General features: G+C 40.4%; 1 protein-coding gene across 1 annotated transcript in view; it reads right to left on the bottom strand.

Annotated features, from left to right (window-relative positions):
• Nucleotides 1–17410, bottom strand: part of fgd (faciogenital dysplasia) — a 58248-nt gene extending 40838 nt beyond the window's left edge. Inside the window, exon 1 of the mRNA XM_039799253.1 lies at nt 17076–17410. Coding sequence (XP_039655187.1) covers nt 17076–17097 — 22 coding nt within the window. The 5' untranslated portion in view covers nt 17098–17410. The remainder of the gene's footprint in view (nt 1–17075) is intronic.
• Between the last annotated feature and the right edge of the window lie 156 nt (nt 17411–17566).

The raw sequence follows: 17566 nt of genomic DNA, 5'->3' as shown, positions 1-17566 counted from the left end.
TCAGCGCACCGGACTAAACAATGCCTCCGCCGCCGCTGTTCTGAAAGGAACCCAGGAGCAGTTCTCAGCCGGCAATAATGCTGCCCAACTGTCACCATGGAAACTAACAACGGCCCGCTGGAGAGGGGAGGGAGGGGGGGAAAAAAGAAGGAGATGGAGCGGGAGGGGAGAGTTAAGTGAGAGAGTAATGTGGAGGAGGGAGAGAGGAAAAGAAGTGGCTGAATGAAATAGGGGGGGAAGTGTGTGTAAGTATCAGTGGGTGTGCCTGTGCAGTTGTTGCATGTGTGTGTGTGTGTGTGTGTGTGTGTGAGAGAAAGGATATGAGTGAACTGGAGAGGAGGGAAGGTTCTGGAGGAAATTCTTCAGGTATTCTTTTGGAAACATAGTACAGAGGTGGAGTGGTCTTTTTAAGCCTGCAAGTAATTATTCTCATTATCTATTAATTGATTAGTCTATAAATAAAACATGAGTTAGGGAAAATTTCCTTCAAATTGATTGTGACAGCCAACAGACCAAACCCTAAATATATTTAATTTACAATGATGCAAAACACAGAAAGTCAGCAAATACTCACATTTAAGAAGCTCAAAATTGCAAATGTTAAGCATTTGTTCTTGTTAAATGACTCAAAAAGCAATTATCAAGATAATCAATGAAGCTGTTGTTCTTTCCTGTACAGTAACTAATTTGGATTTCTGATGTGTACTTAAAATAAACATAAAACAGAGAAAAGCACATCCAAACCAGCAAACGTTTGCCATTTTTACTTAATGGATAGCTCAAATGATTATCCTATTAACAAAATTGTTGTTGAAATATTTTTCTGACAATTGACTGATCATTTCACTACTAGTTCTGCCCTAAAAATAATGTGTTTCTGATGTGTAAATAATAAATGTTGTTATATTCTTTGGGTAGCCACTTCACCAGGAGTCTCTGGGGAGTACATCCGTGTCTCTGTGCAACTTCCCCCCACAGACATGTGGATCACAAAAGCTGCCAGGATGACGCGCCCAAGCTGCTCCAACCCTCTTCATATGCACATATAATTATAACAACCCCCCCTCTTCATATCTCCCCGTGTTCCACCTTTTCCCACTCAATAGTTGGAATGACATCGGCCTGAAAGACAGGGTGACATTGCCCGACACCGGCTCCGAACCCACAGACGGATACCACCGATAACCTTGGAAACACTGCTGGAATATCCCCTGTTCCTAAACGATAACAGGGCTTTAAAGCCGGGTGTGAGGAGAGGAGCGGAAGAGAGGGAGGGGGATGGTGGCTGTGTTCGTTTTAGATTCAGGAAACGCAGGAGCTTTAAAATTGGAGGCGAGTTGAGAGTTCCTGGGAGTGGGTTAAAATGGGCCCCTATTGATCTTCTTGTCCTCATGTTGAAGCAGCGACAATAACAACATCCAGCTTCAGCAGCTTATTGTAGGCCACCTCTTGAGGAACTGATTGGATTTCTCAACACAGTGAATTATGCATCGTAATGGACGGGGGAACAGGTGCTGCTCTCCCCGGCAATAAAGCTGGCTGCTCAACTCAGCAGACCTGCCGAGGTGAAATATTCTCACATGAGGGAAAGACGAGATAGCGTATCGGTGCTGCAGCTGCCCCCCGAAGGGCAATCCAAAAAAAGGGGTGAAACCCAATTTCACATAAGAATAGGAGCCTCGCCTTTGTGGTTTATCTAATGAGGCATGGTGCTCGTGCCCCCTCTTCACACCAAAGAGAGGAATGTGAGCTGTGGGTTAGGGAGGAATGTTGAACCTCTCGCCATCTTGTTATCACGTTTTTAGCTCGTGTACGGCAGAAATCGATGCTCAAAGTAGAATTCGGCTTTTAAAGGTGCAACTGGAAGATTCTGATTTGCGTGTTATAGCCTTAAATAAGACCACAGAGATAGTGATGCATTGACTGACAGTGGCTAGAGGATGGTGGAAACATACAGAGCTGGCACAGTTCTTCTGCCCTTCTGTCACCCTTTACCACTCTCTCTAATTACAATGATCTCTTTCCATCTGTCCACAAAGAAGAAACTTGTGTGTGGGATTATTCTCAGTCTCTGTCAAACACAAACACACTGCAGTGTTGACGACTAACACTAGTCTAAATCTTCCTTGCTCTACTACCCTAAGGAGGGCATCTGTCAAACATCTGCCCAATAGGATCACCAACCACACACACTGTCTTCCATCCTGTCAGACAGTTATACAGGGATGGAAAATATCACTCATTGACTTATTTTTAACTGAAAAAACTAAATGTTTCTTTCACCATTTAATGCAAAAATGAAGGTCAGGAGACAGGGCCAACAAATCTTGTGTCAGTGATTACCCTTCTGTCTATGGATTACACTGAATTTATACGAGAAATTGAAGCATACGATAAACAACAATGCTGACAATAATATCCAAAATATTGCCTTAACGCTGTTTGAACGCTTGCCAAAGTTCTGTCGACTAGCTTTCAAAGGACTCTTGATCTAGTCCTGGCCTACTGCAGGGACACGGAGGACTTGGCCCAGTTAGAGTCAGAGGGGACTTGGTCTGCATAGATAAACAAGTCTTTTTTTCTTTTAATAACTCAGATCAATCAGTGGGCTGATGCCATGGCACACTTGGTTTGGCTGCCTCGGCACGCACCCTGCGGATAAAAGCCAGAAGCAGGACACTGGGCTGTTGTCATGGAGACAATTCACATTCCACAGCATGTTGACCCAACTCCAGAATTTTTCAAAAAAGCCCTCTCACAGAAAGACAACACAGGCATGCATTTGAATAATTCTACACACTCAGCGCTCAGGCAGGCACACACACACACACACACACAATGAATCACTTTTACATTCACACGTCTCTGAAGGTCCTGGAGTGCCAGCAAGACACAACATCCAAACAAATCTCAGCAGAAGACAGAGGTGAAGGAAGGACACAGTTAACACAGCCAAAGTCTTCCACGGTTCCTGACACTGACTCACTAAGCCACGGATCGGCTTTCTCGGAGGGGAATTGTACTCTCAAAAGATTCAATAGAGGCATCATGTAAGAGCCAATTAGTGCTCTTGGTATAAATAGGAACCAATCTTTGGTTCCTCGGGTGCGACCCGAAAGCACATAGTTTTTGACCACACATACAAGCAGTGATTCATCTGGAAACCCAACTAAGATATCATTGAAATAAATGGAACCAAAGGTTTTAACTGCAAATATGACTTGGACGGTCATTGATCAAAAAGGTAAAAAAGTGCATCAACCACTCTACCCATGGAACAGCACCTCAGGGGCTTAAAGCTTGGGGTTAGCCTCTACAGATCAATTAGAGCTTTCAGAAAGAAATAATAATTCATATAGTTATGAATGAAGACAGGTGATCTTATACGTCAGATTTAATTGCTACGCCTCTTTTGTCCTTGAATAAAAGTATCTTTAATGGTCATTCCCAAATATCAAACATTGACCCTGACAGCTACCTTAACTCATTGCAGCAGCTAAAAATCAAAGAGATGTTTTAAATTACACTAACAAGCACAGTGCCATCCTCCCTTTCTTAGGAGTCATAGCCTCTCTTTAAAGAAGAAGTCATTAATATTTCATCCAGAGGAGAGTCTTTTAATTTATTATTAATATTTAAACCTGCTGGAGTAGAGAGGTCTTATCTGAATTACAAATAGTCTGGAGGCTCACATAATCCATGTATCTATGTTACCCCCTGACAGAGCACTAGATGCACTAGAGCTGTGGTCCCACTCTGTGCCAACTGGTGGTGGTGAGATCTGGAAATTGTATTTCTACACTGGTCCCATGCTATCTGAGGGTGTCTGGATCTGCGGCATGGTGGAGATGGAGGGTGCAGAGCAGAAATCAAAATGGGAAAAGATGAACTTGAGTGGGAGAAAATGAGATACTTTGGCCTAAACAAAGTCAATGAGCTAAAGAAAATGAACAGTATACTTAAAATAAAATAAAAAAAAATTTCCCTCTAAGATAAACAAGAGGATTTTTGGAAGATTCATTTTGAATAACTATGAGGAACAATACAACAACATACATACATTTTGCTACACTGTTTTAACAAGGTTGAAATTAATATCTCTTCTTATTTATTTATTTATTTATATATATATATATATATATATATATATATATATATAGCAGGACAGCTTTGCAGCAATATTAGTAATACTGCTGTAATATGCGCATTGAAAAATGCGCATATATATATATATAAATTGAATTTAAAATTAATATATAATAATTGCTTTTGTTTACTTTAGCTATAAATATCAATTTGATATAACCTTAATCAAAATGGGCCTCATTCACCAACCGTTCTTACGAAGAAATGTGTTCTTAAACCCTTCTTACAAACTTTTTACGAAGATTCTGGCATTCACTAATGTTTTCTTAACTTGGATTTGTTCTTAGCTAAGAACAAAATCTACGAACACTGAAAAGCACTCTTAAGCACATTTGAGTGATGACAATTTGCTCCAAATGATTGCTTACTGCATTTGATTTAATTCTACAGTCATTTACAATGATAGTATTGTACTGTAATGTATTTCTGATCATTTGTTGAAAAAAATATCATAGTATGCAAAAAAAACACTAACACTGCAATTTACATCAGCAATTAAACTGATTAAATCTTGCATTATTGTGTGATTGATCGCTATTTATAGGGCCAAAATGCAGTGGTAGAATGTAACAAAGTACAAATTCGTCCTAACTGTACTTAAGTAAACGTATCACGTATCTGTACTTTACTTAAGTAGACTCAATAGTGCATAGCCTACTTTTTACTTTTACTTGGTTACATTTTGCAGCAATTATCTATACTTTCTACTCCACTACATTTCTACAATGTTCCGTTACATTTTCTGATCAGTTTCCCCCCTGCCAAAATGTCTTCCTGACCGTCACACGTTTGTCTCACCAGTAAAGTTTGGTTGCCGTAGATAGGCCTACTGTATATATGGGGCACCGCTGATCCAAGCCGGCTCCGGTGCTCCAGAGCCCGGGCACAGCGCCGCTGACCCTCGGTAATACAGCCCCCGGTAAAAGTGAAAATGAAAACGTTTATTTTTATTATTCCCGTTTTTAAATCAAAGTTGCTATATCTATTTCTCTCCACAGCGTCGTTTACTCCTCTGCCAGGCTGCGTAAGACGCGTTCATATCTTATTTATTTGGCTGGACCTCTTCACATCTCCCCATTTGCGCTGCTTCACACACTTTATTTGCTTACCTTATGGTTGGAGAAAATAAAATATATCCATGAATAAAACCAACCGCATTCCGATTCTAACAACACATTTCTGTTTTATGCTGGTTAGGATAGGAACTTTTTTTAAAAGCCAGACCTTGTTTGTGGTAGTGGACACCTTCTACTTTTACTAAAGTAAATATGGCTCTGATTATTTGTACTTTTATTTAAGTACTGAGATTCAGTACTTCCTCCACCGCGGCTCCGACAATCTCCGAAAACCTGTCTCCCAGGAGATGCACAGGAAGTGTCATGTCCTTATATGGGAATTTGCGGGGCGTTTTCTTATGCTAATTAGGAACAACTGGCACGCGCTTTCAGTTACGAAGATGTGTGATTCATCAATCCTAAGAACACAGATGTGTACAATTCTGCTGTTTAAGAACACGTCATGAATCAGGCGTAGACTTTTCTTAGGAACCTTCTTAAGAACATATTTAAGAGAAAACTTAGGAAGATATTGGTGAATGAGGCCCAATATTCACATATGAAATTACAGATTCCATGACATAGGATTTTGTCATTTCGCCCAACCCAAGCAGATACTTTGACTTTATTTAACTTGGTCACTATCCACTCCAGTGGCTCCTCTCATAGTGAACTATGAAACAAATCTTACTGAATGGGATTAGTTGCCAAAAATAATGCTAATGATGCTCAAAGAGTAATATATTCTTATATTTTATCCTTCCTCCATCTGTCCAATTCTCCAAACAAGCCATGTGTGCCTACCACTATTTCTTGACAAACATCTTTGATATTGTGGTGGGTGCTGCTGGTGTTTATTGTAACATAAAGGTTAATTCGTTGCATCCTTGTAGGGAGTGGCTTTGTGCTCCAACTCAAAACATAAAACTCAGTGGTATAATTATAATATAATTACAACAAGGGTCTCAAACAACGTTATCGTATAATATGTTTTTCACATTGCAGCATCTTTTAAACCAGAGGGGAATGTTTTAGAATTAGCCAGCAGTCAGCATTTCAGTAATGATGCCTTTGAGCTCTTGTGCAAGCCCTCTGAGAAGATGAGGAGGGAGTCCAGGAGACAGTGAAACAATATTATTAGATATTAGAAACAGCAGACAATAAATATAGTGGACATGTTTTTTTTGTTTTTTTAAATGGATCCCTGTCTGGGGCTCGGATTATTGTATTCTGTGTAAAGCAAAAACTGTCTGGACAATGCAAAATGATAAACCACTGACATTGCCATACCTTTTGTTTTGTTGGGTTTGGAGACTCAGTTAATAGAAATAGTTTTTTTTGTGTGTATTTGACAAGCTTTAAAGTGCAACATTCTGCTTGTGGAACATTATTATGTGGTGTTGAACAAGTTGTGATTTGTTTTCAAATGCTTTACTGTTTATTTCCACTGTGTTATGTGGTTCTTTGGATGGTATTTATGTCCTTGAGCATGGTCCTGAAAGGTGTGATAGAAGTGAACATCCCTGTGATGGTTTGTAGCTATAAAAGGTGTGACTGAGTATATATATATATATATATATATATATATATAATGTGTGTGTATGTGTATGTGCGCACGAGTGTGTGTCCACCCACGGTGGGTTTGGTCATCTGATGAGCTGCAGGCTCATCTCTCCCTACAGCGCCCAGATGGCCTGTGATTATGCACGGCTCAGCAGAGATTACTCTTTAGCACAGATAGAAAGAAAACGGAGAGAGTAAAAATAAATAGTTCAAATGAGGAAAAAGTTGGCACGAAATGAAATTAAAATACAAGGTGTGTGGGGTCAAAGAAACACAGCGAGGGTGATGATGCATCAGCAACGAAGGCAAACGTGCACAAACACCTCCTTCTGCACAGAAACATAAAACATTTCAGCTACCTATCATTTCCAATTAATTGGTTCAGTTTTGCAGAACCAAAATTAGAAGCTCAGGTTTCATGTTTAAGAGGAAAAGGTGTGTAGGGCGGCAGGTGATGGATGGCGAAGATCTGCGCACATGTGTGTTTGAGTATGCGTGTGTCTGATGGGAATATCTCTAGCGAGGGACACACACACACACACACACACACACACACACACACACACACACACACACGGGCAGTTGTCACTAGCAGCGATGTGACATGATGGATCAAACACTGGCAAGTATAGCACACCCAAAAGAGCAGTGCGAAAAATGATCAACGCTTCATTGAACCAACATCATTTAACTCTTGTTGTGTTTACTAGGGAAAGCTTTATTTGAATGATATAGTGCAAGTGCCTGTATGTTTTTTTTTTTTTTTTTTTTTTTTTTTTTTTTTGTACCCAAGAAAGTCATGTGCGTTATATATATATATATATATATATATATATATATATATATATATATATATATATATGCATATATATATATATATATACATATATATATATATATATATATATATATATATATATTAGAAATGATATATATATATATATATATATCATTTCTAGTTGTGAATGAGTCGACACATTCGTACTTCTGACAGCTCGGCTATCACAAACACTGAAACTGAGAGTAGCACTCTTATATTTCTTCCACTGGGTAAGAAACAACAATGATGCAACCCTTCACTGAGTACCATTTAGAAAAGCAAGCTCACAAGCTACTTATTGTAACAGGGTCGAAGCTTGTTGTGGTTAGGAGTGCTATAAGTATATTGCTGGCACACTCTTCCAGCTGTCAAATAGATTAGAGGATGACGACGCGTGTCTAGATGTTTTGTTTTCCTTTATCACTTACTGATTACAAACAGACATAGTAGTGGAGTGATGCAGCAGAAAGCCAGCGTGTGCGTGTACGTGTGTGCGTCCTAGCTTAATGAGACTCATCATTCAGCTTTGCTGCAAAGTGATAGATGGCAGTTTAGCAACCAACAACAAATGCATTTCATATTTCAAGGATGTTTTTGGAAGGAACAATTTAGCTTCAGGCATGTAGAGTGACAAAGACACACACGTGCACGCACTAAAACAAAGATACCAAGCAGCCTGAGGCAGTTTGTTGTTTTATTACATTTTGACCTTTCAGGATCGATGTAAATCTAATGAAGTGCTTGTTAGTGAATTAGGGCCTCGGCGAGAAGAAAGAATGCTGAAAGCCTGAAATAACGGTTTGAGGAAGATAATCCACAACGGGCCACAGGAACAGGATCCATCTGTGTGGATGTAGCTCTCATCTCCTCATTAGGCGCAGGGTGTTATGACTGTCCTGTGATGAGAGCTGTGGCTTGTGCAAGGCATGCTGGGGAGAGGGCGGCGCAGTGCAGTGGCTATAGAAGCTCACAAGTTCAAACCCTGGGCGACAGTTTAAAACAAAGGGAGGATCTAGGAGTAGCGCCTTAACATCAGGAGGGAGAAATCTACTACTTTCAAAAAGTCATCTTATGGTGTGGTTTTCCCTGTAGCCATTAAAGCAGTAAATCCAGATCTCGCTCCTATGAAATGATGCTATCTTGTTTCACGAAGTCATTACAGAGGCAGAGCAGTATAGCATGATAAATTGCTGACGGGCAGTTGAGACTATAATAGGAGACAGTGGAGAGTCAGCTTGCTGTTGCCAGGGTGACCTTCAGTGTGAAGCACCTCGATGTCACCCAGAATGAGAGCAGCTCGGCCGCTGAGAGAACGGAGAAAGCGAGGATGTAAAGCCAGCACAGAGAGTGGCAACGATGACCTGAGCACACAAAACATCCGTTAACTTCAGTAGCTTTTGTCAAAGACCTTTAAGAATATGGGTCTAAAAGAAGAACCAGTTGGCTCCCAACCTTTTTTGGCTTGTGACCCATCACTGGTGGCATTTTGACCACTTCAACTAAAGAGCAACTTGTTTTCCTTTTTTTTTTTATTATAATTTCTATAAGGCCGAAAGAGTTAAATCAAGAAGAAAAATAGTTACGTGAAAAATAAACATATTTTTATGTTGCAGAAACAAGTTTTTTTTCCCCCTGTGTTCCTATCTTCTAATCATCTCACAACCCCTCACATTTATTTTGCCTTGTGGGGGTCCCGACCCCTAGATTTGGAACCACTGCTTTAAACTATCCTACTGTAAGAAATATTTCGTGATTATTTGTTAAAATCCATACTAAAGAGAAAAAGGTCACATAGACTCCTGTCTCTTCATTTAACGGCTGGGTGGAATGAAGACCTCAGCAGGAATGACATAACAGTGACATCTAGTGGTACAATAACGGTTGCACACTCAGCATAGCAGCAGTGCAGTTCAGAGATTTGTTTTGAAAAACATGGGCAATAAAATCACTGTTTGTGACATTATAAAATCATACCACAATAAATACAAGACAGAGTCTTTTAGACACTGCAGGAAAAGCGGTTTCTCCTGCTTCATATCATGAGTCAGCGTTTCATGAGTGACTGTAAAAAGAGATTTAGAGTGACATGATAAAGCAGCCGGGTTTAGTCAGGGCAGAGAAATCTGAGGTCGATATAAATCACAACACAAAGCTTTTCCACTGACAGCAGCAACTCTCCTCATCAAAACACCAAATTACAGTATTAAATTAATACCATACCCTTACTAGGGCTCAATGCACAAACACTCATAACAGTGAAGACTGTTAAATGGTGAAATGCATGTACAGAAAGGCTGCAAACAATACAACTTTGACTCTCTGGCAATGCCTTATAATGCACTAAATGAGAGCCCTGTTCAAACAGCTGTTCCATTTAAAAAGGAGCTAATCTGTGTCAGGCTAAAACTGGTGGTGGGGGAAAGAGAAAAAGGAGAATAGACCAAGGCAAAGTTTCCTACTGACCGACAGGCCCTGAGTCTTGTGTGTGTGTGTAACCCACCATGAAGAGTGAAGATTTTTGCTTTTAAAAAAGAATGTCAAAAATGTTAAGCAGGTCATGTAAGGTGTCGGGTTTTAGCAGCAAAATCTAGCGCTCTGTCCAATTTTTTCCGTAACAATAATACACAGGCTTAAAGGGAGGAAGAGGAAAGGGTGAGACAATAGTTAATGACAACAGAAGGGCAGAGCAGAAGGGGGTGGTGGGGTGGGAGGACACCCAGGGAAGCAAGTACGGAGAATTCAACACAGGCTGCCTTTGTTGGCTGCAACGAGCCAGACTAGGAAGACATTTACAACATGGTTTATGGCTACATAAGGTGAGTGAATGTGAATGGTGGAGTGTGTGTGGTGATTAAGGGGAGCGGGCTGAACTTAGCTGTTAAATGACCAGGATGTCTAAAATGGACATACACAACTTTGCAAATCATGTGCAGTTTACATTACTGCTGACCCATCTTCTACAGCACATCATATCACATTTTAAATTGATTTCCTACATTCCAGGAAGTCACTGGTTTCATTTTACTGTGTAATAAAAAGTTCTGGAAATTTGAGATGGATAATCGATTTTACTGTATTGTCGAAGCTGTATCATCAGCATGTGGAAATCCTGCTGCTAGCAGGGACTGTTTTGATAAAAAAATCATTGTTGGACGCTCCAGCATTTACTGTAATAGCTGACTGACATATAACACAAGAAGAAATAACCAAACTCAACCAAACTCACACTATCCTTTTAACCACTTCAGTGTTTGGTTATTAGTTTATACCGAACTTCTCAAGTGGCTGACTCGAATCTCGATGGATGAGTGTCCTTGAAACCACTGACACTGGGAGTAACAGTTCCTGCTCATAAACAGAATGAAAAAATAATGAGCTGAGTTTCTGGAAGATTTTTATACCACTGAGAAATCTATGAAAACTGATATCTGCCAGGAATATAATAATAATACATCTAAAAACTCACCATATACTTCGGGAAATACAGACAGCAGAGCCCGATCATTACTAGATTTTTGAGGATTATATCAATAATAATTGAACAGCGCATAACATAAACAAACCGAATGAGGATCCTTTAAAAGGATAAGGCTTGATATATTCTATACTTTTTTGCTATTGTTAACAAATCACATGAAAAGACCAACAATTCATTAGTCCAATTATTTCTGACTTTAGCCTGTCTGTGGCCAGTTTAATCCTACGGACGACGTACATATACATATATATATATATATATATATATATATATATATATATACATATATATACATACATATATATATACATACATATACATATATATATATACACACACACACACACAATATATATATACACAATATATATATATATATACATATATACATATATACACACACACACACACACACAATATATATACATACATACATATACAACATATATATATATATACACACACACACATATATATACATATATATACACATATATGTATGCATATATATATGTATGCATATATATATGTATGCATATATATATATAATTACTGTACCTGACCTGCAGATTTAAGAAAACATTACTTGAACAGGAGAAAGTAGTGTATTTGTTGGGGACTATTTTCAGCTGCAGATTTGGTGCACCAGAGAGGTTTTACACCAACAGGATGGTGTGTGTGGAACTGCCTCACAATAAACTACAGTGCCCATGTTCATCCTAATGAAGGAATATGTCACCCAGTACAATGGTGTGGCTCTTTGATGTTTTTTTTAACAAATTTAAAAAAAAAATCACCACATTTAGGATTCTGTATCGCAATTAAAGCAGAATGCCATCCAACCTAGAGGTGACCTCCACCTAGCTCTCTCTCTCTCCCCCTCTTCCTCCCTTCTTTCCAGATCCCCCTGCCTCACCCCAGTGTGTACAGGAAGCCCCGATTCTAGAGAGCCTGCTCTTCTGATGATCACAGAGGAAAAACACAATGCCTTCAGTGTGCTAGAAAGGAGCTCAACTCATAAAATGCACACACACACACACACACACACACACACACACACACACACACACACACACACACACACACACACACACACACACACACACACACACACACACACACACACACACACACACACACACACACACACACACACACAAACACACACACACACACACACACACACAAAAAAAAAGGAACATGCTTTTACTATTAAGGCTCTGTTTTTTTCCATATGACTTTCCCAGGAAAATCCCCCTCATCAGGGTAGGTCCAATCCAGACAGACAGACAGACAGACAGACAGACAGACAGACAGACAGACACAGAGTGGAAAATTGACCTTATCGTCCTGTGACTGAGACACAGACAAAGTATTTTAGGCTGTGAACGTGGCCTTTTCTCTGGTGCTGATTTCAGATTCATTCTTTCAGTCAATGATCCAGTGAGCACTCCCAGTCTCACAAGCTTAAAAGTTCTAAAGTTCTCCAGACTGGCATTTGCACTAGCTCTATCTAGACGACCGGGATGAGATTAATTTAGTCCTTGGGTGACACCAAGTAATACTGTCCATTTCTAGAAGGCCTCAACAGTTGGTACCATTTAGGAAAACTAGGTCACTTCCGTGTTTTTTGTGTGTGTGTGTGTGTGTGTGTGTGTGTGTGTGTGTGTGTGTGTGTGTGTGTGTGTGTGTGTGTGTGTGTGTGTGTGTGTGTGTGTGTGTGTGTGTGTGAGACCCCTACTATAAGCCAAGAGACCTCCAGTATAAACATATTGTGCAGGAAGAAGTGCTAGTCCGGAACAGAAACATCCTATTACCAAACAGTATTCAACTCATAACTAGTGCTACCTTTGCTGTGACAGTCCAGCTTACTCTTACACTAGTGTGATCTTCTGATGTGGTTTCTAATATATTATTCATAACACTCCCTCATTGCATACGTCAGCTCAGCTCTAAAAACTTGACTGTTTTGTCACAAGTAGACTTCTGTTGAAAGATGACTCAATTGTTTAAAACAACACCTTGTTTGTTGCATCACAGGGCTTCAAACCCTACTACTACTACTACTACTACTACTACTACTACTACTAGGCCGCACAACTGCGGCTAAGATTATAATAAAGATAATTTTTCTACAAACAGTGATCACTCATTATTATTTTGTGGAAATAAACAAAAAAACTCATATCATCTTATTGCAGTGTCTCCCACTAGGGGTCAGGACACTATGGGGTCCCAAAACAAATCTAAAAGGGCCCTAAGCTAAAGGCAGAACAAAACAAACAAAAAACTTGCATTGAAAAAAATCAATTTTTGGTTTAACTCATGTCCACACTAAAGTCAGAATCTATAATCAGGGGTCACAAGAAAGATTACTAATGGTACATAATAACAATTGCTATGCAATTGCATATTGAACACACCTCTGAAAGCAGCCAGCTTGCAAAAGACTCAACAACCTGTTAAACGGGAATGTCAATAGAACGCTACACTCTGTGCGTTACAGTTATAGGAGGTACATCAAAACAAACCAGTTTCTAATCCCACTCCTGTGTAAAGTCATTATCCTACTGTGTCTTATGTGTGCTTTCTGGGCCACATCAGTCTAATGACAAACCAGCAAACCCAATAAAGTTAAATCTTATCTAGTGCAAAGATCATTTAACACAAACACTCTAACACCTTCACATGATAACAGACATTTCCAGTCTATTTGAAAGCTCAGGCAAAGACTTTAAGAGGGGAGTCCTTCAGCTCATACAGTGCAGAAAATTTGCAAAAAAATAACTTCCAAAAATGGCCTGTCAGAAAAGGAGTCAATCACATCAGAGGCACAGAGACAGACACAGAGACACAGACACAGACACACACACACACACACACACACACACACACACACACACACACACAGACACACACACAGACACACAGGAATACACCCAGTTGTCGGGTGACTGGTCTGTTGGTCAACCTGCGAACCTAATTTAGAAACACTTTTACCAATGTGAGCACTGTGACTCCGCTGTCTGCAAGGCTGATGAAGCAGAACGGAATGGTTCAACATTTAACTTTAATGTCTTTCTAAGAAAGAGATGAGACGATCAATATCAATATCAATCTCATATGTGTGTAACGTATGGGCTGGAGTCAGGACATGTTTAGCCTAGCTTAGCATAAAGGCTGGAAGCAGGGGGAAACAGCTAGTATGGCTCTGTCCAAAGTTAAAAAAATACCCCTACCAACACATATACAGCAGACTAATTAATTAATTAATGCATTGTATCTGATGTGTTTAATGCATAAACAGATAGGAAAATGCCAATTTGTGATTTCAGGTGGAGGTATTTGTTTGAGCTATTTCTTGCCGTCTGCTCAGTGTTCCTGTGCAGCATCTCTGGCTATAATGTGTTTGTTGTCAGATGCACTCAGTGAGCACAGGTTTTTGGTCTCTGTACAATAGATGGTACCAAACCCTTAAAACTTCACTGTGACAACAAGACTTTGACATGCCACACACAGTCCCTGAGCTTATGTCTGATAACAAAAAGGTTGGTTACATAGCCTACAACCCACCCAAAACAGCAAGCACTAGTAATAGTAGAGGGAATGTACAGCAAGTGGAAAACGCGCCTCATCCATCACCACCACATTTACTTCTTATATGGAAAGGAAAACTACTTCCTAGTAGTTCAAAACAGTCCATCATTATTTTGACATCAACTTTCAGAAACACATCGCTAATAACCTACTATATCTCACCAGAGCCAACTGTTAACATGGAGCAGCATGGTTTTGCATTACATGGATCATTTCTATGTTTCTGTCCTAAACGGGTAAACTGACCAATGGAATGGGCCGATCTTGCAAAGACGTATGGCAAAAGTTCATAAAAGCACAGGAGAGCAACAGCAGGGTCATCCGAGCTAAAAAAGAAAAGAAAAGGGGGAGCTGGCCAACATAATATTCTCACCATCCTCCTCTCTGACTCCTGTGCTCTGTGTTTATCTAACACAGAGGGGAGATGTTTGCATTAGCTTGGTTAAACACAGACGGCCAAATAGCTTTTGTTAATAATAAATAACCTAAACAGCCAGCCAGGACATCAACGCTGGAGCATCTAGCTGCCACACGTGGACCACCATTGTCCTGCATCAGTGGAGAGACAACATTCACCCACTTCTGAGTGAGACAAATCATATACACTGTATCAAGACTGAAGTTTTTAGAGTTGAAAACAAGTCTGAGGAATGAGGTGGAATTCAAACTAAGAGGCATGCTATCTATTCCACTGCAGTTTGTTTGTGATGTGGTTTATTTGAATAGATTCTCCGATGATTTGATGTGAGCTGCCTACAACCCTTTTGACCCTCCCATCGTAAACACCAAAATAAGCATTCGAGAGTGCACAGGCTGATTGGGTTCCCATGTGGAAGGAATAGAGTTGAGGGAATTTCAGAAAATAGGAAAAAATAGATATATTTCATCGGATGGTGGTTGCAGTGTGTGTGTGTGTGTGTGTGTGTGTGTGTGTGTGTGTGTGTGTGTGTGTGTGTGTGTGTGTGTGTGTGTGTGTGTGTGTGTGTGTGTGTGTATTGGGGAGGGGGTTAAGGCAGGCTGAGAGATTGATCGGGGACAGTGTGGCAGAGAAAGAGGGAAAAAAAATTTAATATATAAAAAAATAAAGCAAGGCCTTGGGAGTGTGTGTGTGTGTGTGTGTGTGTGTGTGTGGGAGAGAAACGATGCACTGCTGGACTGCCGGAAAAAGAAAGTCAGCTAGGAGGACGGCAGATCGATTCCTCCCCTGAGCCTCACAACAAACACTCTTTTTTTCTCTCTGCATAGCTCACCTCTTCTGCAGCCTGATATCATCCCATCAGCACTTCATCTCTATCAGTATACCCTCCCCCTTCTTTGTCTGCGCGCTAGCACTTTATTCCGAGGCGTCTGTGAAAGATGTTAAGATTTGGCTGAATTTTCTATGGAGTTTGGTTCTCACAGTAACTCATTGTGGTTTGCTGATAGGAATATTAAGCCAAATGCCCCAGATCTGTCATCTTGAGACTATGCGAAACATAACCCATGAACAATGATCTGGACACGGCGAATAATGAACAGAACAGAAGAAAAAAAAAGGTAGCCCTCCTTTGTGATTGTGGTGGTATAGAAGTGTGATTAAGACATGCATCTCTCTCGTGGTCAAAAATAGTTGCAAGTAATGCGGAGAGGAAACCACTCACTGACACACACACTCTTCCTCAAACACAGAGCAGTCCTCCTCTACCATAGACAGATGAACACACAGACAGACTCACAGACACTTTCAACACATCTCTAATCTCATGAGCTCTGTATCAAACAATCAAATACACTCTCTCCTCCACTCACATCCTATTCCACACAGGGACAATGTGACACACACACACACACACACACACACACACACACACACACACACACACACACACACACACACACACACACACACACACACTACAGTAGGGAGGAGGATGAATGACTCCTTCCAATAATAATTATCTAATCTAATATTCTAATTGTTTGATTTCCGTCACATCTACACAGATAACTGTGTGTGTGTGTGTGTGTGTGTGTGTGTGTGTGTGTGTGTGTGTGTGTGTGTGGTGTGTGTGTGTGTGTGTGTGTGTGTGTGTGTGTGTGTGTGTGTGTGTGTGGAAGCCTCCGGCCGTTAGATTGGGGCACAGGGTTTGGCACGGCTTTGCTCCAATTCTTGCCATGTCAGCTTGAAGCCCCCAGAAAGACCATTAATGCTCCTCTCATTGTGTATCAGCGTATATGAAGCAAGCGTTGTTTGGGAGTTGATGCAGGCCTGCAGCTGCCCCGTTGACAGCTGGCAAAAGCATTTTGGAATTGAAATCATGTGCGCATTGCAAGCCGTAGGCATTTGGAAACAACTTAAGAAAAACCGCAGATAGTTTTAAAAGAAGACCGAGAGAAAGAGAACCGCTTATTTCATGTATGAGAGCGATTCACTTACCAGTAGCTGAAACCTCCTGCATCTTGCACAAAGTTCTTCTCCTGTCTTTCTCTGCTGAATCCGTCCTTTTCTTGGAGAAACTGGCAACAGCAGCGGCTCCAGCGTACGGGGGGACTAAACTCAGAGGAGCGCGTCCACTTCACAGCCCCCCTTTTCCTGTTCGATTTAAAAAAATAATAAAAAAAGCACACACACACACTAAGGACGCTTCATGGTTTCTTAACGGACGCGAGAGACTTTGCCCGGGTACTTTTTTAGTGTAGAATAAGCGAACTGTAGTCCTCCATGTAGTTCTTTCTCCTCCCTCTCCAGTAACAGAACTCTCTCCTCTGTGCCGCTTGGAAAAAAAGAAAATGCGCGCTCCCGGTGCGAGGCGCGAGCACGACAACCCGATTCATTGAGTGCTAGAATGAAAGGTTGTAAAAAAATAAAATAAAGTTAATTTCATGCTTTAACTCAATATTTGACTTTAAAGCAGTTGCTATAGCCTA

Source organism: Perca fluviatilis, chromosome 5, assembly GCF_010015445.1.
Source record: "Perca fluviatilis chromosome 5, GENO_Pfluv_1.0, whole genome shotgun sequence".
NCBI lineage: Eukaryota > Metazoa > Chordata > Actinopteri > Perciformes > Percidae > Perca > Perca fluviatilis.
Note: the sequence above shows the minus strand (reverse complement) of the source record. Positions and strands in the feature narration are given on the sequence as shown.